Below are 24,687 nucleotides of genomic sequence, written 5' to 3' on the forward strand. Positions count from 1 at the left end.
GGAGTACAAACATTTAGCAATTGACAGATGCTTTAATTTTGTCTTGAATATATTTCCATTAAACAGTTTTGTATTATTTGGCAGTCTGTTACAAAAATGTCTTCTAGCAGAAAATGGACTATGGCCTTTCGCTCTTTTATTATTAAATAAATGTGATAATCCTCTCTTCTTCTTGTATTATAGGTATGGATTTCACTATTGATTAACACTACATTCCATATTGTCTTTTTCAAACAGTATAGTCCTGAGAACATACAATGAATACACTGTTAGTATGTTATACTTAATGAAGTATTCTCAACAGGACTGACGTTTACTAATATTAGCTATTATCCTAATTGCCTGATTCCAAAATAGATTTGTCTTAAGACAGGTGGCACTATTATGCTAGAAAGGCATTTTAGCAGGAGGGTGTCACAGGAGATTTTTCGACACACATAGCTGATGTGCTCCTTGCATGTAAGATGTTCATTTACTGTAATACCCAGGAGTGTATGTTTATCAGTTGTTCCAACTGAATACTCTACTCAGTATCTACTTCTCTTGATTTATAATTTAGCAGAAACTCCATCAGAATTGTCTTGTCCTTATTTAGTGCCAATTTGTTTATGGTGAGATATTTTGTGATGAGGTTAATGTTTTCTGTATTATTTTGCACTGGTCACTGTTTTGTAGAGCACCAGTATCGTTGCCATAATTTACTTGGTTTGATTTTTGTACACAACAAACATAAAAGGCCTGGTAGTGCTTTTCTGAAAGACACCACAGTTAAAAATTTTGTAAGAGATTTTACTGTTTGTGTATGTCCCCCAGTTGTATGATACAGCTTAACACATTGTCTCCTGTCAGCAAGGTATGATCTTAACAAGTCTAATTCCACTCCTCTGCCTTCATAAGTTTCTAATTTATATAGAAGAATGGAATGAGGCCATGGATAGGTCTAAAAAGGTGCCAATAACTATGTTTCCATCATCAAGTTTAACCAGTACCGCTTGAAAAAAATAAACAAAATTGCATTATGAGAAATATAAGAAATGTTAATTTCCTGAAAAACATTCTCACTAGAATTACAATAAAATATAATTAGATTTTAATACTGTGGTTCTGACCCATCTTTAAAAATGAAATATATAAAAATATAACAGTGTTTTTGATATGAATATAATAGAGGGAAACGTTCCACGTGGGAAAAATATATCAAAAAACAAAGGTGTGTGACTTACCAAACAAAAGCGCTGGCATGTCGAGAGACACACAAACAAACACAACCATACACACAAACTTCAAGCTTTCGCAACCAATGGTGCTTCATCAGGAAAGAGGGAAGGAGAGGGTAAGACGAAAGGATGTGGGTTTTAAGGGAGAGGGTAAGGAGTCATTCCAATCCCGGGAGTGGAAAGACTTACCTTAGGGGGAAAAAAGGACAGGTATACACTCGCACACACACACATATCCATCCGCACATACACAGACACAAAGTGTCTGCTTGTGTCTGTGTACGTGCAGATGGATGTGTGTGTGTGTGTGTGTGTGTGTGTGTGTGTGTGTGTGTGTGTGTGTGTGTGTGCGCAAGTGTATACCTGTCCTTTTTTCCCCCTAAGGTAAGTCTTTCCGCTCCCGGGATTGGAATGACTCCTTACCCTCTCCCTTAAAACCCACATTCTTTTGTCTTTCCCTCTCCTTCCCTCTTTCCTGATGAAGCAACTGTTGGTTGCAAAAGCTTGAATTTTGTGTGTATGGTTGTGTTTGTTTGTGTGTCTATCAACCTGCCAGCACTTTCGTTTGATAAGTCACATCATCTTTGTTTTTAAGATATATTAACAGTGTTTTTGAAATGACAATAACTTTAGTAAAGATAATTTAAATGACTTTATTATAATTAACAGAAAAGACAGTAGAAGAAAAAAAAATTGTAGATAAGCAGAAAATTGCATTCACCCAACTAAGGTTTGAGTTACTTGCTAAGGATTGAAATCCACCTGTTGTCTATAATCATATAACCGTAACTTCAAAATAGTAGACCAGAGTACAACATGACACTGGATTCAATGGTAAACATTGAAGTATTGAGATCATTAATCTGTTTTAAATTTAAGATAAATTTTCGAGTTATGCTGTGCTATCTCAGTTGTAAATAATTAATGTAAAACAGTAGAAACACATATAATAAAAAAAATTGCATACACAATAATAATTCTGAAGAATCAAAAACAATAGTCTTAACATTTCAGTAAAACAGATCATACAAGCGTATATCAACTTTTTATATTCTTTTTAACAAAAATAATCTCCCATTTTATTTGACACTGAACAATCCTGCACTTTTTAATTATATGCAAATATGCCTTTACATTGTGAAACAACTTTGAATATTTTCATAAGACATTAATACTTCATAGTCAGTAACAACATATTTAGCACATATTGGCCATTTACTACCAAAACTATCTCTTTCTCATGCCACTGCTATATGATCATAGAGTTGTTAACTACGATCCAAATATGACCAATAAATCAGACGCAGCTCAAACTTCATAAGCAACAGTAATATAACTACACAAACCAATATTTAATGTCATCATGTTACCTAACTTACATACAGTCGTTTCTCAGAATTTCATACAGCAATCATAAATAAAAGTGCAATGCATTACAAAACAAAATACCCGCAAATCCCTAACATTTCATTTTCCAAACATTGTCGTCATCATCATCATCATCATCATCATCGTCATCATCATCATTGGTATCAACATCACAAATCTTACATATATCACAGCATAAACCTTGTCTTAGTATCATACTTCACAATACAATTTTATCATTTTCATTTCAATGTAAACCTCATGAACATCACAAAATATCTCACAAAACTTCATAATAATGACATTAATAGGCCTAAAATAGAAAAACTGCTTTACTTTATAAACCTTGCATTTCATCCTTAATATTGCAACATGATTATTAAACCAAGAAAAATACACTTTGCCTCATAGATTCGTATATCAGCTTCCTGAAAGACTTACAGGCAAAAATGAGGAAAGCAAATTCGACAAGAACGAAGAAAGCAGGAAAGAGGAGACATCCGAAGATCCACAAAGGGCTGCAGCAGTTAGACCTGTAAGAGTTAATTTAAGATCAAGGCGGAATATACCCAAGAAGGAGGATTTATTCTATCCCCCTCTGAGAAAAGAAAAAACTTAGCATCACCAAACAAGTTAAAGATAGCATCATCAAACAAGTTAAAGATACACTATAAAACTTGCAAAGGACTCCATCAGCAAATTGTAGTAAATAAGGTAAAGTCTGAACCTCCTAGCCAATGTGTAAAAAAATTAAAAAAAAATCTTGATCTAAAAGTATACATCCATAATGTACAAGGGCTCAAAACCAAACTTAATGAATTAGAAATTTTGTTATCAAGTGCAAGTGAACTGTCAGATACACAGATATTATGTATTAATGAACATTTCATGAGGTATTTTGAAATAGAAAGTGTTGTGATACCAAATTTTAAACTCGTAGGTCTTTCTCAAGAACATCTTACAAAGGTGGAGGTAGTTGCATATTTGTAAAAGACAACATTACTGCTACACCTCTTGATATTTGCAATTCATATAGTATTGAAATAGATATAGAACTGTCAGGTATAGAGCTTACAGATCTAAATGTTTATATAATAGCACTTTACAGGTCACCCTCTGGTAACATAGGGACTTTCTACAAAAATCTAGCACCAGTAATAGAAAATCTAAGTAAAATAAAATCATATAGTGTTCTAATATGTGGTGACTATAATATAGATTTTCTCTCAGAAAACTCTACCCATCTAAGCATTAAAAATTTTATGAACAGCTACAACCTAGACCTAATGGTTAACACTCCAACCAGGATAACAAATCACAGTACCATTTGTCTGGATCAAGTAGCAAGCAATATAAATTGTACTGTATCCTCTGTCAAACTAGGATTTTCCTCTGTCAAACTAAGATTTTCAGACCACAATGCATTAATTATGCAGGTCTGGTTGCAAAATAACAGTCACGAACACAATAAAATCACTGTACAGAGGGGAAACTTCAATAAAACCCACATGCATACTTTCCTCTTTGATATACAAAATGAAAACTGGCAAAATGTATATGAGGCTCAAACAGTAGACAGCAAATATGAAGCATTCTTGGATATTTTCTGTTCCTATTTTAATTGCCACTTTCCCTTACAAACAAAATGTATCAACAAAGATAGGAAACTCTCCAGCTGGATCACCCCAGGAATCATTAGATCATCACAAAGAAAAAGAGAACTTTTTACATTAGCAAATCCAAACTAGGCAGTAGTGAAGCATTTAAGTCATACTTTACTCTATATAAAAAGATATTAAGGAACATAGTAAATGCAGCCAAAAAGCTACAGAATGATAAGTGCCTCAAATTGTCATCAAATAAGAGCAAAAGCATGTGGCAACTTATTAATATGAATACTAATAGAGGAAAACAACTACAAAGTGATATTAGCTTAAAAATAAATGGAAAATTAGTCTTCAGCAGAGGAATTCAATAACTACTTTACAGAAACAGTAGAAAACCTGGCTAACCATCTTAAAAATAGCTGTCCCTTACAACTAGAACCAAACTTATGCTCTGAGACTCTATTTTTAAGACCTACATCTGAAACTGAAATAGAAAAGACACTTCACAGCAAAATTAAAAAAAAAAAAAAAATCATGTGCTGGACAAGATCAAATTCCATGCTTCCTCCTTCACAATTGCAGTAACTTTATCAGTAAACCCCTAGCCCATATCATAAACTTCTCATTCCTGAATGGTGTATTTCCTGGTATGCTCAAAATTGCAAAAATTATACCTGTCCACAAAAAAGGAAGCAGAGAGGATCCCAGTAATTATCGACCCATTGCACTGCTTTCAACTTTTAGTAAAGTATTTGAATATATAATGGCCACAAGAATCATGTCCTTTCTAGACAAAGAAAATATCCTGTCACCTGCTCAGTTCGGCTTCCAAAGTAAGAAAGCTACAACTGATGCAATACAAGAATTTCTAGATCATGCACTGGAGCTTGTGGACAAAAAACTCCCAGCCATAGGTGTCTTCCTAGATCCAACAAGGCCTTCGACATGGTTAGTCATAGTATACTTTTGCAAAAAATGCATTCCTATGGAATAAGAGGAAATGCCTATGACTGGTTTAAAAGCTATCTGGAAGATCGACAGCAGTATGTCGAATTAAATGAAACTAAGCTCTCAGGTACAGCACTGTACATTCCTCCATGCATACCATAAAGCAAGGCGTTCCCCAAGGCTCCATCCTGGGCCCCTTGCTGTTCTTACTTTACATAAATGACTTTCCTCACAGCCTACCAAACACAAAAACCCTTTTGTTTGCTGATGACACCTCTATACTCATATCTGCACCCGAACAAATTCTCCAATCTCATATAGATAGGACCACAGATCAAATAAGTAGATGGCTTCAAAGTAACAGGCTGCTGCTAAATGCTAAAAAGACAATTGCAATAACCTTCCACACGGCCCAAAACAGAAATCCATTACTACCAACTATATCACTGGAAAAAAATAATGTTAAACTTGAAAATGAAATAAAATTTTTGGGCGTCACTATTACTGAAATGCTCACATGGAAAAGGCACATTGATGTTACCAGCACAAAACTTAGTAAAGTATGCTTCATGACTAGATCAATAAGGTATGTCACTAACACAAGTACCCTAACCACAATGTACCATGCACTCTTTCACTCTGTACTTAGCTACGGAATCATCTTCTGGGGCCAAAATTCTGAATCAATTAAGATATTCAAACTGCAGAAGAAGATAGTCAGAACAATTATGTTCAAAAAACAAAGAGACACTTGTAAACCATTATTTAAGAAACTAAATATTTTGCCCCTCTCATGCCAATACATACTAGAATTATTATTCTTTACCAAAAAAAGTATCAACAAAATTAGCAAAAATATGGATTACCACGATTATGACACAAGATCAAAAACCTCTCTAAGAATACTTACCCACTCAACAAAACTGTACAGTGACGGTGTCAAGTGTATGGGAATAAAATTATATAATCATCTTCCAACTTTTATACAAGAAATCCAAGAAATAAATAAATTCAAACAGACAGTGAAGTCTCTTTTAATAAAAGACTGCTTTTATACCATCCAGGAATATTTGGAATCAAAATTGTCTTAGTGCATGATAATGTATCAAAGCTGAATGTTGTTAAGTCAATTTTGTCACATTCTCTGTAAAGTTGTAACTTTAAGTAACATAATTTTGTAGGTAATGTAAAATAATCATTCTTCTGTGTTCTTGTTTACTGTTTTAGACTCCTGTAAACTGTATATTTGTATTGACTTATCCCATATCAGTTGTACAAGCCATTGTACTGATTTGATCTATGGGACAAATAATAAATAAATAAGTATAACCATTAACTTTGCATCGGTCTGAAAAACATCACTTTCTGTTACCGTATGCCTCTTGTCAACAAAATTAACATAGTTTATGAAATAATTACATTTTCATTTTGTTTTAAACAGTTTTCATTGACTAAAACACTAGATGTTTTGGCGCAGCAAACACTGGCTGACTATAGTAACATTTTCTCAGTCTGACCTTCATTTATGTAAAAATTGAAATTTATTTTTCAATAGGCATATATGTTCCCTAACATGACAGTTTTTGAAATCTATTTATTTTCAGTTAATTCGAAACAGCAATAACACAAAAATTAGATCATAGTTTTCATAATCCATATAAAAGATTTTTCCATTTCTAACTCTGGCTCACGTGAACAGCATATGATCCATACACAGTGAAAAATCCAAAGTACTAATAATGCTTTACATATCAGAAGTTTTTCATTATAAACAGTAAATAAATCTCATTTTCCTGCTGTCCAGTTTGCAAAATATATATTTAATTCGGCATATTTAATAGTAGTAAGATTATTATTGTACCGCACACTTACATGATTTTTATACTGAAACAGTTGAGGACAGACTGACAATATAATGTAATTGTAACAAAGATAAACAGATAAAGTTAATGAAAAATATTGCAGTCTGGAAATTCATCCTGTTGAAGTAATAGTCACAAGTAAAAATAAGCTATATAGTCAGTTTTGATATGAGTAAAAGACAAACACTAGCTGAAAATTTTCATAGCAGACAGACAGAGTGAAAGTACATAGTGCACTCAAAATTATTCCATGTACAAAATAGTTCTCATTAGTACCAATGTTCGCTCCTGGTAGCTGAGTGATCAGCGTGATGGAATGTCACACCTAACGGCCCGGGTAAGATTCCCGGCCTGGTCAGAGATTTTCTCCGCTCAGGGTCTGGGTGTTGTGTTGTCCTTATCATTGTCATTTCATCCTCATTGACACGCAAGTTGCCGAAGTGTCGTCAACTTGAAAGACTTGCACCATTCGAACGGTCTACCCAACGGGAGGCTGTAGCCACACGGCATTTCCATTCTATTAGTACCAATAAATAAGATGTCTTTTTTTAGTTAGTCTTTTTTCCAGTTGCTACCTATATTTTTGTTTTTAAATGGCACTTCTCATATTTCAAGTAATAGTGACTTCATCTCTTATTACCATTTCACTGGACATTGCAGTTTCCTACTGTGTTTAGTTCCGGCTTTGCTTTGATGTCAACTATATATTTTTTTCTTTTTATGTAATTTCTTACATTATTTCTTATCCACTTCCTCCAATTACAAATACTTAGCCATAACTTTTTGTATCACCATTGCTTCTGTAACATCATATTTCCCTACAGTACAGTGATATAATCATCATTATCATAATAAAGCCATAACACATTTCCCGCTTCTCACAAAATATTCACTTCTCCTTACAATTCACAACTAAACATCAACAGCAATAAACTTGGCTTACAAAAATGTGATAACAGCAACAAGACATTCATTTCACTTTACCATGTTACAGATACCAAATCTAGCATATTCAACATTACCTACTTTACACACAACAGGACAAGAGCATAGTCATTTCTCGTGCATTTGTTCTACCATGAGTAATACATAGTTCACATTATATGTAGAATAAATGAAAATAGCTGACACTCATGAGAAACATTTATGTTCAGGTCTTTGCTTTTGATGTTGCGTGTAATAACTCACATTCTCTTGTGCATATTACTCTTACCACAGCATCAGTGTAAACCAAAAATTTATTAATTTCCTATCTTGCCAAAATTGCAGTTGACTCTAGAATAATTTCAACTTTTTATACATTTTTCAATACATTTAAAAATCACCACCATTGCTAAATGAAACATAAAGAATATGAAATATTTGAAAACTCCAAACCACCAACCATCTTCCCTAATCAGTTCTAGCAGTCAGAGAGTATAAAAAATTCCTTAAATTTCTCCCCCCATGAACTATGGACATTGCAGTTGGTGGGGAGGCTTGCTTGTCTCAGTGATACAGATAGCTGTACCGTAGGTGCAACCACAACGGAGGGGTATCTGTTGAGAGGCCAGACAAACGTGTGGTTCCTGAAGAGGGGCAGCAGTCTTTTCAGTAGTTGCAGGGCCAACGGTCTGGATGATTGACTGATCTGGTTTTACAACATTAACCAAAATGGCCTTGCTGTGTTGGTACAGCTAACGACTGAAAGCAAGGGGAAACTACAGCCATAATTTTTCCCGAGGGCACGCAGCTTTACTGTATGGTTAAATGATGATGGTGTCCTCTTGGGTAAAATATTTCAGGGGTAAAATAGTCCCCCATTGTGATCTCCGGGCAGGGATTACTCAGGAGGATGTCGTTATCAGGAGAAAGAAAACTGGTGTTCTACGGATCAGAGCATGGAATGTCAGATCCCTTAATCGGGCATGTAGGTTAGAAAATTTAAAAAGGGAAATAGATAGATTAAAGTTAGATATAGGGTGCATTAGTGAAGTTTGGTGGCAGGAGAAAAGACTTCTTGGTGAGGTGAATACGGTTTTATATATACAAAATCAAATTGGGGTAATGCAGGAGTAGGTTTAATAATGAATAAAATAATATGAGGATAGGTCAGCTACTATGAACAGCATAGTGAATGCATTATTGTGGCCAAGATAGACACGAAGCCCACACCTACCAAATTAGTACAAGTTTATATGCCAACTACCTCCAATGCGTAGATGATGAAGTGATTGGAGAAATGTATGATGAGATGAAAGAAATTATTCAGATAGTAAAGGGAGATGAAAATTTAATAGTCAAGGGGGACTGGAATTTGATAGTAGGAAAAGGAAGAGAAGGAAAAGTAGTAGATGAATATGGAATGGGGATAAGGAGTGAAAGAGGAAGTCGTCTGGTAGAATTTTGCCCAGAGCATAACTTGATTGTAGCCAACACTTGGTTTAAGAATCATGAAGGAAGATTGTATATGTGGAAGAGGCCTGGAGGCACTGGAAGGTTTCAGATAAATTATCTAATGGTAGCACAGAGATTTAGGAACCAGCTTTTAAATTCTAAGGACATTTCCAGTGGCAGATGGGGATTCTGACCACAATCTATTGGTTATGAACTGTAGATTAAAACTAAAGAAACTGCAAAGATGTGGGAATTTAAGGAGATGGGACCTGGATAAACTGAAAGAACCAGAGGTTGTATAGAGTTTCAGAGAGAGCATTAGGGAATGATTGACAGGAACAGGGGAAGAAATGCAATAGAAGAAGAATGGGTAGCTTTGAGAGATGAAATAGTGAAGGCAGCAGAGGATGAAGTAGGTAAAAAGCCGAGGGCTAGTAGAAATCCTTGGGTAACAGAAGAAGTATTGAATTTAATTTATGAAAGGAGAAAATATAAAAATGCAGTATATGAAGCAGGCAAAAAGGAATACAAACGTCTCAAAAATGAGATCGACAGGAAGTGCAAAATGGCTAGGCAGCGATGGCTAGAGGACAAATGTAAGGATGTAGAGGCTTATCTCACTAGGGGTAAGATAGATACTGCCTACAGGAAAATTAAAGAGACCTTTGGAGAGAAAAGAACCACTTGTATGAATATCAAGAGCTCAGATGGAAACCCAGTTCTAAGCAAAGAAGGGAAGGCGGAAAGGTGGAAGGAGTATATAGAGGGTTTATACATGGGCAATGTACTTGAGGACAGTATTATGGAAATTGAAGAGGATGTAGATGAAGACGAAATGGGAGATACGATACTGCGTGAAGAGTTTGACAGAGCACTGAAAGATCTGAGTCGAAACAAGGCTCCGGGAGTAGACAACATTCCATTAGAACTACTGACGGCCTTGGGAGAGCCAGTCATGACAAAACTCTACCATCTGGTGAGTAAGATGTATGAGACAGGCGAAATACCCTCAGACTTCAGGAAGAATATAATAATTCCAATCCCAAAGAAAGCAGGTGTTGACAGATGTGAAAATTACCGAACTATCAGTTTAATAAGTCACGGCTGCAAAATACTTACACGAATTCTTTACAGACAAATGGAAAAACTGCTAGAAGCTGACCTTGGGGATGATCAGTTCGGATTCCGGAGAAATTTTGGAACACGTGAGGCAATACTGATCCTATGACTTGTCTTCGACGATAGATTAAGGAAAGGTAAACCTACATTTCTAGCATTTGTAGACTTAGAGAAAGCCTTTGCCAATATTGACTGGAATTTTCTCTTTCAAATCCTGGAGGTGGCAGGTGTCAATTATAGGGAGTGAAAGGTTATTTACAATTTTTACAGAAACCAGATGGCAGTTACAAGAGTCGAGGACATGAAAGGGAAGCAGCGGTCGGGAAGGGAGTGAGACAGGGTTCTAGCTTATCCCTAATGTTATTCAATCTGTATAATGAGCAAGCAATGAAGGGAACAAAACGAATTTGGAGTAGGAATTAAAAAAACTTTGAGGTTTTCTGGTGACATTGTAATTCTGTCAGAGACAGCAAAGGACTTGGAAGCGCAGTTGAACGGAATGGACAGCGTCTTTTAAGGAGGGTGTAAGATGAACATCAACAAAAGCAAATCGAGGATAATGGAATGTAGTCGGATTAAGTCGGATGATGTTGAGGGAATTAGATTAGGAAATGAGACACTCAAAGTAATAAATGAGTTTTGCTATTTGGGGATCAAAATAACTGATGATTGTCGAAGTAGAGAGGATATAAAATGTAGACTAGCAATGGCAAGAAAAGCGTTTGTGGAGAAGAGAAATTTGTTAAAATCGAATATAGATTTAAGTGTCGGGAAGTCTTTTCTACAAGTATTTGTATGGAGTTTATCCATGTATGGATGTGAAACATGTGCGATTAATTGTTTAGAGAAGAAGAGAATAGAAGTTTTCGAAATGTGGTGCTACGGAAAAATGCTGAAGATTAGATGGGCAGATCACGTAACTAATGAGGTGGTACTGAATAGAATTTGGGAGAAGAGGAATTTGTGGCCCAAATTGACTAGAAGAAGGGATTGGTTGCTAGGACACATTATGAGACATCAAGGGATCACCAATTTAGTGTTGAAGTGAAGCAGGGAGGGCAAAAATCATAGAGGAAGATCATGAGATGAATGCACTAAGCAGATTCAGAAGGATGTATGGTGCAGTAGTTACTTGGAAATGAAGAAGCTAGCACAGGATAGAGTAGCATGGAGGGCTGCATCAAACAAGTCTCTGGATGGAAGACCACAACAACAACTACAAATGCAATATAAAATGTACCTCTGTAGCATTGTTCATATCATAGCAAAAATTTCAAAGTCCATATTTAAGTCAGTCTCGTTGAAATTTAACTAATGAAGCAGAAAAGTCTTAGAATTTTCAGTCAGAGACAAAAATTTGAGTATTGTCACCATTGTCTTATATGTGCATGACTTACGTACCTCTTCATGATCTGTCATGTAGTATAATTTTTGCCACTTCTTCTTATTCAAATGTGGTTCAAAAATAATTTCCCCAACTCAGATTCTGTAAGCATGCACAGTGCTACCACTACATTTTTCGCTCATTATTACTTTAAAATTTATCAGCAAACTAGAATTTATCAGTAAACTAGAACTGTGTATGTTTTGATCACAAACAAATATAATTTCACCTTTACTGGCTGACATACTTTCAGTTTTGTTGGAGGAAACAATATTTTCAAATTTTTCATCATCATTACCTACCTGTCTATATGTACTGGCTACAGCATTGTCGTTGTATACTGAAATTTGTGATTTGGGTCCTGTAGTAAGCATTTTATTAGTTGCAGCAGTATTCCAAACTTGTACATTACTGTTTCTAAACTGTTCACAGAATTGTTCTTGGTACAATGAGCACCAGTTAAGCTGTAATTGATTAAAAAATAACAAAAAATTGTTGAAGGAAATAATCGTATTTGAAAATACTTTTAAGCATGCAGATGTTCAAGTGACAGAATCATTGTTAACTACTAATTCTGATTCTTCGTTAGCCCTGACTGGATCATTGTTTTCAACAGAAATAATTTTAGTTTTGTTGACACTAGATAAGTCATGATTTTCGGGGTTGTGTTAACACAAGTTTCTGGTACCACAAAAGTAGTATCCGATTGTTCTTGTTTAACAACTGTGCTACGACTATCTTTGACTTTGTTTGTGAAAATCATAATTCTGTTTCCAACAGTGTCTGATTATCATTCAAATTTTTAAAACTTGCCTTTGTCTCTTTCATTAGTTCTGATATTTGATATTATTGATTAAAACCAAACTGTTCATTATTTTCTTTCACAATTTACTGTTACTCTGATTTTAATTCATTGTTAATGTTTTCGATTTCTGTTTGCATGGATAATTTTAAGTTTTCAATATTACTATTACTTTCTGTTTGCATCAACAATTTTAAATCTTCAATATTATATTTATTTTCAGTTTTCAGTATTCAAATTGTGTGTCCAGTCTTCCCATTTTCCCCCAAGATGACATTGAAAATATCCCCCTGGTCTGCTGTGTCATCTACTGCAGTGTCCCTTTTATTGTCAGACACATCCTAACTAGCATCTGCACTCCCCCCCCCCCCCCCCCCCCTCAAATTTCGCTTACTGTTCCTTGCATTTTATTTTATACAGAATCACTTTATTTCACATAACATAGCTTCATTATATTTCTTGTATTTATCTGTATTTCTTCCATTGCCTCTGATGATGATCTACATCATCTTACTTGATTTTCATGTACACAGCCAGTGTGTACTTGAGGTTTCTTTACACTTTTCTCATTTACATTGTAATTTTATCTGCTTCCCAATTGTAAGTTTCTTGTCATATTTCAGGTAATGTTTTAATCCTGGATGACATACTCATATATAATGTTACTCCCTAAATCTTCATGGATAAACTAATGCAAAATTTAAAACACTCATTTGTCTATTCTGTTGTTGTCAACGTTTAAATAATTTTTGAAGGGAGTAAACTTGAAATTGGCAGATAAAAGTTACTAATCTTGCTATAGCTGCCTTGTTTTCTAGGGTGTCTTCCTTGTTCTTATATAAGCTTTCCAAAATGATTGGTCCAAGGTGATTGTTAATTCTTATTACCTCTGGCATGTTTGGAGCCTAAAAATTCTATAAGTATTTCGTACATAGCTTCCAGTTCCTTCTAGAACCAGATATATTCTAAATTATTATTATCAGGACTTTCTTAGTTAAAGTTGCTTTTTGAATATAACTTACACAATGTTCTCTGGAAATAATTATTTATGTGAAGATTTATGAGCCTAAAAGTCATTAACAAAGGCTGCAAATTTTGACACTATGAAAAATAACACCTTCCTGTAACTGTACGCAGCCAGTTATATTATTGATAGTAAAATTATAAAAATTGTAAATAAATACAGAAATTTTATTTATATGAAAACTGAGGCATAACAATATTATCTTTACTGTAAAGTAGTTCCTGCATCATGTAAGTTGACAGTTGTTAATACTGATTTTCATGGTTTGAGATAAGTGTTGCAAAATGGAGTAATATGGAAAATAAATTACGTAATCAGAAAAATAGTGTTTTTGCAATAAATAAGAAAACTTCTTTGGATGTGGGATATATAATTTTAATATGAAAATTAACTCATGTTGGGCCAAAATTTGTATGGAATTGAACATTTCAATTGACGTGCTAAAGTTACGAGGAGGCAAGATTCATTACAATATGCATCCGACAGCTGTATGATATCAACTCCAGATATTGATATCTTTTTACTTCCGAGCTCACATGGACTGTTTGTTTCCTCGCTCATCATTTTACCACTATTGAAATCCAACCACCACGTAATTCGAATGCTGACATGGTGTTTGATAGGATGGGTATACTTGTACCAAAGTACATATTTGCTTTTGGACTTCTGGAAACTGTGTTCTGTAATGTCAGAACTGAATGTTGAAGAGTGGGCTTTGGCATCCTATGTAAGTACTTTTTATGTTTTTAGTTTTAATGCTATATTATTTTAAATTTAATGCCATTGGTCTTTATTTGGTGCCAGCTTGTGCTTTCACTAGCTATAAAATGACAAAATGTTTAAATTAAAATAGCAATAAATATTTTTAATGGTTGTCAGCAGAATGCCTACTGTCAATAACTACTACAGTTGTTAAATTGTAGGCTAGATTCGAATTATTTGAGTTGTCAGAGGGTGTTAAGTGAATAAAGAAAACAGATAAAATAGTGAGTAGTGCACATAAAGAAAACATAAAATAGTGAGTAGTGCACATACACCTTTTGTTGGTGCACCAACAATTTATCAGTGTACTGAAGATGATGTGTAAGTAGTACCATCAAAGAGAGGAATGGCATACAGCCATCTTCTGTCACTGCCATTGTCAAATCCAGATTAACATGCAGACACTGTGAAGATAGGAGATGAAGCCAGGAAAAAGAAGGAGACAAAGAGTTCAAACCTCCATTTGTGACCAAATATCTTGAAGATACTCTAAAAGCTCTGTATTTTAACGGGGTTATTCAGTATCTGCTCTTTTAAAGCTCTTCAACATTTATGAAAATTGTAATACTAGGAAGAATGTAGGCGGTTAACAAAACAAACAAAAAGTGAAAAATCTGTGCTTTTTAATTAAGTTTGCTAGCCAAACTTTGTCCTAATTTGAAATTGTCAAGTGGTTTGTGTCTGAGATGAAGTTTAAGTTTAAGTCTTACAATATACTGCCTGTAAGCTTAAATTTGTCTAGTTCACTGTTATAATTGTAAATACATTTTCAGTAATCGAGGAAGCCAATTGGCTGACCCTCGCCGATGATATAGCTGACCTTGTCGGAGATGGCTTCGACGCAGTGATCTGCCTTGGAAATTCATTTGCGCATCTGCCCGATGTCACAGGAGACCAGAGGGACCAAAAGTAAGTAATATGGCTGTTTCTATAGCTAACATAAAACCTGGGTTTTAATGTTCTTATCCTCTTTGTTTGTGACAAAATGAGACTGGGTTGTCAAGTAAAAACTCAGCTGTGACGATAAAAACCTGGCAGGAACAGTTATGTTGGCTTTGTTTTCTGTAAGAGTATGATTAATTCTTGCTTTGCTGCAGAAAGGTGGTGAGTTTACATCCTTGTACGATGCTTGCTTCAAATGTGAGTTGCATTTTAAACTCATTTTATCCTAATGTTACTATTAGTTAGTTGGTGTATGCACATTTGTGAAAAACAACACAAATGAACAAAGAACTTGATACATCCACCTTACACCCTAACACACAACAGTATGGGGTGTGTGACACTTCGTCCAGATACAAAGAGAGCTATGATAAACTCGGGTTTGAACATGCTAATGTGAGACATCAATTCTTGAAGTTACATTTACTAAAATTTTCAAAGTATTTTTATATTCTATTTTTTATGTAAGTTCTTCAGATTTAAATATAAAATAAATAACGTTATTGATAGTGATCATTGATATAATCGATGTCAAACAAATGAAAGTTTTGATTATCATTCTAATCAAAGGTGTTTTAATGTTTCTGTGTTTACAAGATAGTTTGTTACAGTTTAACTGTGATGACAGAACAAAGAGTTAATATATTTCCAGAAAAATGTCTTGTATTGCGAAGTCCTATACTTAAAATATGATGAGGTCCACAACTTTGAGTATTGTTTACTACCATATGTAACCAAATAAGCTGCATTGATCAGTTCTGTTACGGTGGCAGATATGCCTTTTCTTCTGTGAAATGAAAGAAACTATGTGTGCATTGGTCTGCTACTGGAAAGCGATAGTGGCTGCTAACGAAGCTAGTGGCTGTTAAAAAAGCAAACCAGAATGATCTGACAAACAGGCACATCTACAAAGGGAGAAAGCCACATCAAGAGAGGACGGGAGTGGCTCGGGGAGAGGGTAGGGGGCAAGACAGCAGACATGCCCCCCTTCTCCAGATTTCTGCCCTGCCCCTCCCCCAGCACCACTACCAACCCACTCATCCCCCGTCCCTCCCCTTTCTCTCATTGTTGTTTCCTCCTACTTCCAGTCTCTTATGCTCCACATACCCAGATTTGGGGCTCCTATCTTTTATTATCCTCACTTTGCCATTACTACTCAGGCCCATCATGTGTGAGAGAGTGGGCAAAGGGACGAGGGAGGGAGGGGGAAAGGAAGGGGGGTTGTGGATTGGAGGGAGAGAGAGAATTGTAGCTGCAACCTCACTGATGTTTTACATGTTTATATGTGCTGTACAGTAATCATTGATGGTAGCCCATCTTCATTTGTGCAGATCTACTGTAAAACCCCATTTTTAGATCTACTGTAAAACCCCATTTTTAGATCTACTGTAAAACCCCATTTTTATGTTCCCGCATGTTACATTTTCCTGCTTTTTACGTTCATTTTTGTCGGTCCCAACAGAAATCCTATTCTTTCAGTACAACGCTTTTCGATCATTAATGATTCCATGTTGCGACATTTTTTTGCATTTTAAGTTTTGTTTAGCATTATCAAGACCTTTTACATTGATTTTCATACATATTTCTACAAAAAGTGCATTGTATTCCTGCTCAAAATCAGTTTTGCAACAAATCAGAAAGCTCGTAATATATGCAAAGTTGTTGATTGTGTGAATGAGAGTTAGTGCAGAAAATAAGAAGTTCATTGTCGGTGTGTTGGGTCACAACTGCCTGTGTTATAAGTTGCAAGTGTTCGGAAGGGTTGGATAGTCACTGCCTTAATGATAACCATGATCTGACACTAGTAGCTCTAATATCAACTTTCCATCTGCTTATTGTGTTGTGTTACAACAGCTTTAATCTAATTTCACAGTCATTTATACAAATAAATACATGTTTTGAAGGTGGCTATCTCTGTAATGGATTTTCTACATCTACATCTACATGACTACTCTGCAGTTCACATTTAAATGCTTGGTAGAGGGTTCACCGAACCACAATCATACTATCTCCCTACCATTCCACTCTCGAACAGCGTGCGGGAAAAACAAACACCTAAACCTTTCTGTTCGAGCTCTGATTTCTCTTATTTTATGTTGATGATCATTCCTACCTATGTAGATTGGGCTCAACAAAATATTTTCGAATTTGGAAGAGAATGTTGGTGACTGAAATTTCATAAATAGAGCTCGCCACGACGAAAAACGGCTTTGCTTTAATGACTTCCATCCCAACTCGCGTATCATATCTGCCACACTCTCTCCCGTATTACGTGATAATACAAAACGAGCTGCCCTTTTTTGCACCCTTTCGATGTTGTCCGTCAATCCCACCTGGTAAGGTACAGAGAAGTTGCAGCATTAGAAAATTGTAGCGAAATGCAGGAAGATCTGCAGCGGATAGGCACTTGGTGCAGGGAGTGGCAACTGACTCTTAACATAGAAAAATGTAATGTATTGCGAATACATTGTATGATTATATGATAGCGGAACAAACACTGGTAGCAGTTACTTCTGTAAAATATCTGGGAGTATGCGTGCGGAGCGATTTGAAGTGGAATGATCATATAAAATTAATTGTTGGTAAGGCGGGTACCAGGTTGAGATTCATTGGGAGAGTCCTTAGAAAATGTAGTCCACCAACAAAGGAAGTGGCTTACAAAATACTCGTTCGACCTCAGTGTGGGATCCGTACCAGATCGGGTTGACGGAGGAGGTTGAGTAGATCCAAAGAAGAGCGGCGCGTTTCGTCACAGGGTTATTTGGTAACCGTGATAGCGTTACAGATATGTTTAACAAACTCAAGTGGCAGACTCTGCAAGAGAGGCACTATGCATCATGGTGTAGCTTGCTGTCCAGGTTTCGAGAGGTTGCGTTTCAGGATGAGGTATCGAATATATTGCTTCCCCCTACTTAAACCTCCTGAGGAGATCACGAATGTAAAATTAGAGATTAGAGTGCGCATGGATGCTTTCAGACAGTCGTTCTTCCTGCGAACCATATGCGACTGGAACAGGAAAGGTAGGTAATGACAGTGGCTTGTAAAGTGCCCTCCGCCACACACCATTGGGTAGCTTGTGAAGTATAAATGTGAAAGTAGATGTAGACCCCACACCGTGCAGCAATATTCTAACAGAGGACGAACGAGTGTAGTGTAAGCTTTCTCTTTAGTGGACTTGTTGCATCTTCTAAGTGTCCTGCCAATGAAACGCAACCTTCGGTTCGCCTTCCCCACAATCTTATCTATGTGGTCTTTCCAACTGAAGTTGTTCATAATTTTTACACCCAGGTACTTAGTTGAATTGACAGCCTTGAGAATTATACTATTTATCGAGTACTCGAATTCCAACGGATTTCTTTTGGAACTCATGTGGATCACCTCACACTTTCCATTATTTAGCGTCAACTGCCACCTGCCACACCATACAGCAATATTTTCTAAATCGCTTTGCAACTGATACTGGTCTTCGGATGACCTTACTAGACGGTAAATTATAGCATCATCTGCGAACAACCTAAGAGAACTGCTCAGATTGTCATCCAGGTCATTTATATACATCAGGAACAGCAGAGGTCTCAGGACGCTTCCCAGGGGAACACCTGATATCACTTCAGTTTTACTCGATGATTTGCCATCTATTACTGGGAACTGCGACTTTCCTGACAGTCCAGTTGCACAACTGAGACGATACCCCATAGGCCCACAGCTTGATTAGAAGTCGCTTGTGAGGAACTGTGTCAATAGCTTTCCGGAAATCTAGAAATATGGAATCAACTTGAGATCCCCTGTCAATAGCGGCCATTACTTCGTGCGAATAAAGAGCTAGCTGCGTGGCACAAGAACGATGTTTTCTGAAACCTTGCTGATTACGTATCAATAGATTGTTCCCTTCGAAGTGATTCATAATGTTTGAATACGGTATATGCTCCAAAACCCTACTGTAAACCGACGTCAATGATATAGGTATGTAGTTTGATGGATTACTCCTACTACCCTTCATAAACATTGGTGCGACCTGCGCAATTTTCCAATCTGTAGGTACAGATCTATCGGTGAGCGAGCAGTTGTATATGATTGCTAAGTAGGGAGCTATTGTATCAACGTAATTTGAAAGGAACCTAATCGGTATACAATCTGGACCTGAAGACTTGCCCGCATCAAGCGATTTGAGTTGCTTTGCAACCCCTAAGGTATCTACTGGTAAGAAACTCATGCTAGCAACTGTTCGTTTTTCAAATTCTGAAATACTCCATTCGTCTTCTCTGGTGAAGGAATTTCGGAAAACTGCATTCAATAACTCCGCTTTAGCGGCACAGTCATTGGTAACAGTACCATAGGCACTGCGCAGTGAAGGTATTGACTGCATCTTGCCACTTGTGTACTTTACATACGACCAGAATTTCTTCAGATTTTCTACCAAATTTCAAGGCAATGTTTCGTTGTGGAACCTATTAAAGGCATCTCGCATTGAAGACCATGCCAAATTTCGCGCGTCTCTAAATTTTAGCCAATCTTCGCGATTTCGCGTTGTTCTGAACTTCACATGCTTTTTCCGTTGCCTCTGCAACAGCATTCGGACCTGTTTTGCCTACCGTGGGGGATCAGTTCCATCTCTTATCAATTTATGAGGTATGAATCTCTCAATTGCTGTTGCTACTATGTCTTTGAATTTGAGCCATATCTCATCTACATTTGCATAGTCAGTTCTGAAGGAATGGAGATTGTCTCTTAGGAAGGCTTCTAGTCACACTTTATCCGCTTTTTTAAATAAAATTATTTTGCGTTTGTTTCTGGTGGATTTGGAAGAAACGGTATTGAGCCTAGCAACAGCGACCTTGTGATCACTAATCCCTGTATCAGTCATGATGCTCTCTATTAGCTCTGGATTGTTTGTGGCTAAGAGGTCAAGTGTGTTTTCGCAACCATTTACAATTCCTGTGGGTTTGTGGACTAACTGCTCGAAATAGTTTTCGTAGAAAGCATTTAGGACAATCTCAGAAGATGTTTTCTGCCTACCACCGATGTTGAACAAGTATTTATGCCAACATATCGAGGGAAGGTTGAAGTCCCCACCAAGTGGGTTTTTTATTTGTTACGAGACTCAAATTTTCTCTGAACTGTTCAGCAACTATGTCATCGGAGTCTGGGGGTCAGTAGAAGGAGCCAGTTATTAACTTAGTTCGGCTGTTAAGTATAACCTCCACCCATACCAATTTGCACGGAGTATCTACTTCGACTTCACTACAAGATAAACCACTACTGACAGACACAAACACTCCACCACCAATTCTGCCTAATCTATCTTTCCTGAACACTGTCTGAGACTTTGTAAAAATTTCTGCAGATCTTATTTCAGGCTTTAGCCAGCTTTCTGTACCTATAACGATTTCAGCTTCTGTGCTTTCTATTAGCGCTTGAAGCTCAGGGACTTTCCCAGCACAACTACAACAATTTAGAACTACAGTTCCGACTGTTCCTTGATCCAAGCACGTCCTGTATTTGCCATGCACCCTTTGAGATTGCAGCCCACCTCGTACTTTCCCTAGGCCTTCTAACCTAAAAATTCACCCAGTCCACACCACACAGCCTCTGCTACCCGTGTAGCCACCAGCTGAATGTAGTGAACTCCTGACCTATTCAGTGGAATCCGAAACCCCACCACCCTATGGCACAGGTCAAGGAATCTGCAGCCAACACGGTTGCAAAACCATCTGAGCCTCTGATTCAGACACTCCACCTGGCTCTGCACCAAAGGTCCGCAGTCGGTTCTGTTAACGATGCTGCAGATGGTGAGCTCTGTGTTCATCTTGTAAGCAAGATCGGCAGCCTTCAGCAAATCAGATAGCCACTGGAATCCACGCGTCATTAGTGCCGACATGTGCCACCACCTGCAGCTGGCTGCACCCTGTGCTCTTCGTGGCATCCAGAAGGACCCTTTCCACATCAGGAATGACTCCACCCGGAATGCACACGGAGTGCACACTGGGTTTCTTCCCCTACTTAGCTGCCATATCCCTAAGGGGCCCCATTACACACCTAACATTGGAGCTCCCAACTACCAATAAGCCCACCCTCTGTGATTTTCCGTACCTTGAAGGCTGAGAATCATCCTCTGAAACTGGGCAGGCAGCTGCATCTGGCTCAACCAGAGACAGTACCTGAAACCTGTTTGTCAGATGCACCGGGGAGGCTTTCTGATCAGCCTCCGGGTACGTCTTTCGCTGCCTGCCACGCCTTGGAATGACCTCCCAATCAACGAATCGTTATTACTTCTGTGTGGAATACGTTAATTCGTACAGTTTTAAGTTTGATATGACTTGATGTCAGAAGTAAAAATACCTGCTCAATGTGCTCCATAACACGGCGACAGTTTCCAACCACTTTCTCACTCAGGACATCCATGAACCAAATGACTTCCTTGTCAGCAACGAGCTGTAGGTTTCATGCCCGTTGTTCTCTGTTTACAAAGATTGCCATCTTTATGTTTTAACTAATATTGTGTTACAAGTTTTATTTACCATAAAGTTATAATGACTGTGAATAATAATTCTCACATTAGAATGTGAATATATTTTTCCTGTGGTTTCTCAAAAGACTTTTGCTTCCACATTTCAGATTTTTTCAAACGGGCAAAATTTTAATTGTTTTTATTTCATATTTTGAACACTATAAAGAGAATGACAGTAAGAGTAATTTATTCATTTTCGCTTGTTGTTTTGTATGCTTTTGTGCATTTTACATTTACACATTCTACTGAAAGTGTAAAAAGGGGGTTTTATTGTATAAGCAAGAGTGGCAGATGACAGTGATACTTCATTTTGTAAACTAAGATTTTTAAATCCGTTATGCGTATTTGTGTTTATTATGCTGATTTTCTATAATTGGAAAATGTAGTGTCTATTTACCGATATTTTTCACCATTCTGATGTAAAAAAAGTGATGCAGAACTTCTGTTTTTTACTGCTGCAGGAAGGCTCTGGAAAATTTCAAGAAATGTGTAAAACGTGGAGGATTGCTTCTCATTGATCATCGGAACTATGACGACATTCTGGAGACTGGGAAAACTCCGAAGCACTGTCTGTACTACAATGTAAGTTATGCTTAATGGAAATTTGATAGAAATGGTTTTGTGACAATTGTTTAGCTTTAATATGGAGATATGTCAAAACTATTTTTTAACGTTCCAATGATTCTTTCTATTCCTTTTATCTTATATGGGCGATTAGAACATTGGTATAGGAGAATTTTTGCAAGTATTCATATCTCTGTCAAAGTAGTGAGAGTTACAGGTTGACAGTCGGTCTGGGAAGTTTTTTCTACGGCTCGGGAAAAATGTATGTCTTGTGCTGCTAAACCCTATGATCTCTGTGAAAGAATGAAACAATTGGCAAGTTAAATGGTCTAATCTTCAGCAAACTGCACAACTCAGGTGTTCATTTTTAGTCTTATCCAGTTCTGGGCTTCCCTCCAATGTGCAGTTTTATTTACTTTTTACTTTACTTTTACTGTGGTGCACGAAGGCAGAAGGATGTAGTTATAAGTGGTTTTGTTACACGTACCGATGCCATTGAGGAAGAAAAGAAAGAAACTTGATTCTTTTACTGACTAAAATGAGGAATTTTCAGCAAATTGTGTGTTCCATTATTATTGGGTTGCTAGAGGATCTAAAAATGAGTGTTTTAAGATCATGGAAAAACTATTGGATGGAAACATTTCAGATGTTACTAGGAGACTTTGAAGGGGTGGTGTGCGTGAGACAGTTGTTTGCGAACTGCCTATGTTTCTTGACAAACAACTGCTAATTACATCAGTATTGTTGGTGCTACCTCAAGAAACAACTCAATCACCTTTGGAGTTCGCTACTGTATACAGTTTGTGATCAGGCATCTAAGGGAGAGCGTGGTGTGTGTTTAATGTGGTGCAGCAGGACCTATGGGCTGGAAATCACAATGATCATTCAGAGAAAAGTTTCATGACAACGTCATCTTGACAAGAATAAGCCTATTGCCACAGACAGGTAGATACATATGACATGCTTGTCTGTTGGAGCCACGCTTATCTGGCTGAGTTTCTTGACTGAAATGCTTTTCACAGTAGGATGCATGGAGATATCGGGTAGTACTGGATGGGCCACTTCACCTGATGTTCATTGAAGATACAGTGCTACAACTTGCCTGGAAAAATTGGGAATTCTGAGGGTGATTGAACTTACCTGAAGAGGTGGAGTAATTTCAGGGAATTTTGAAGGAGTAGAACAAACTGAACTGTTCTTTGAGAGAAAGAGATATTCTGAGTGATATCATTACAAATTGCGCTAAGGTTCGAGGTGTAGCACCTTGCGTACACTTATGTAAGTAAGGGACAGTAGCAGGCAAACAGCTTCATACCCAAGTCGTGTCTCGCATGATAGATGCACTTGGATCCAGGAGCTAGCTGCAAGTAGTTTCGGCTGTGACTGAAAGGTGTCAGCATTTTCTGAACTATGAAATTATCAAGTAGCTAAAACCATATATTTGGGAAACAGAACTGTACTTATTGCCATTATAATGACTTCCATTAATTATTGCCAATCTGTTAATTAATGTGATTGATGGTGTGAATTTTTCTGTCTATTAACTGAGTATATTAAAGCGTTAGAACTGTGGACAGAAAGAGAGAAATTTTAAACTACAGCTAGGCAGATTATGGGACTAGGAAAAAATATATATTTTATGATAATTTTGTTATTCAAAGACATAATTATTTTGATATTTGTGGAGTTTATGAATGTGTTCTTTTGATAAACTGTTCATAAAAATTATTAAGTTATGATTGGTCAAAAGTAAGACATAGGATTGCGTGGGTTAACACTAATATTTGATTGGTTACGATGTGTATCAGTCAGTAGAGGGCAGTTCGTTCATGTGTATTTTGTAAGCTTAAGAGAATTATTAACAGCCAAAATCCGCATGGCATGTTGTACAAGGCACAACCCCTAACTGATCATTCGTAGTGGTCAAATTGTGCAATGTTTGAGGGAGTGTTCTGTCACAGACAATCTGTTTATTACTGGCTATAATGAGTTAGTGATTGCTTGTGAGAGACAAAACTATAGCATGGGCTTGATGGTGTTTTGTATCAAAGAAGTTGAAGTTTTTATTCACAAACTACCTTTTAATTACTCGTTCAGGTAACTTGACACTGAAAGACATTTTGATGTCAGCTGTAGAGGTATGTATTTTCTACTACAGCTTTGTCTAGCCGATGAACATTGACAATTTGTAAAAGGGAAGGCAT

General features: G+C 36.8%; 1 protein-coding gene across 4 annotated transcripts in view; it reads left to right on the forward strand.

Moving 5' to 3' along the window:
• The window catches only part of LOC126291779 (glycine N-methyltransferase), a 90,352-nt gene that overhangs the window by 50,658 nt on the left and 15,007 nt on the right, over window positions 1-24,687 (forward strand). For all 4 annotated transcript variants that reach the window (XM_049985472.1, XM_049985470.1, XM_049985471.1 and 1 more), the window contains 2 exons: window positions 15,243-15,378; window positions 22,381-22,501. In XM_049985472.1, coding sequence (XP_049841429.1) covers window positions 15,243-15,378; window positions 22,381-22,501 — 257 coding nt within the window. The remainder of the gene's footprint in view (window positions 1-15,242; window positions 15,379-22,380; window positions 22,502-24,687) is intronic.

This window comes from Schistocerca gregaria, chromosome 9 (genome assembly GCF_023897955.1).
Source record: "Schistocerca gregaria isolate iqSchGreg1 chromosome 9, iqSchGreg1.2, whole genome shotgun sequence".
In the NCBI taxonomy this organism is placed as follows: Eukaryota; Metazoa; Arthropoda; class Insecta; order Orthoptera; family Acrididae; genus Schistocerca; species Schistocerca gregaria.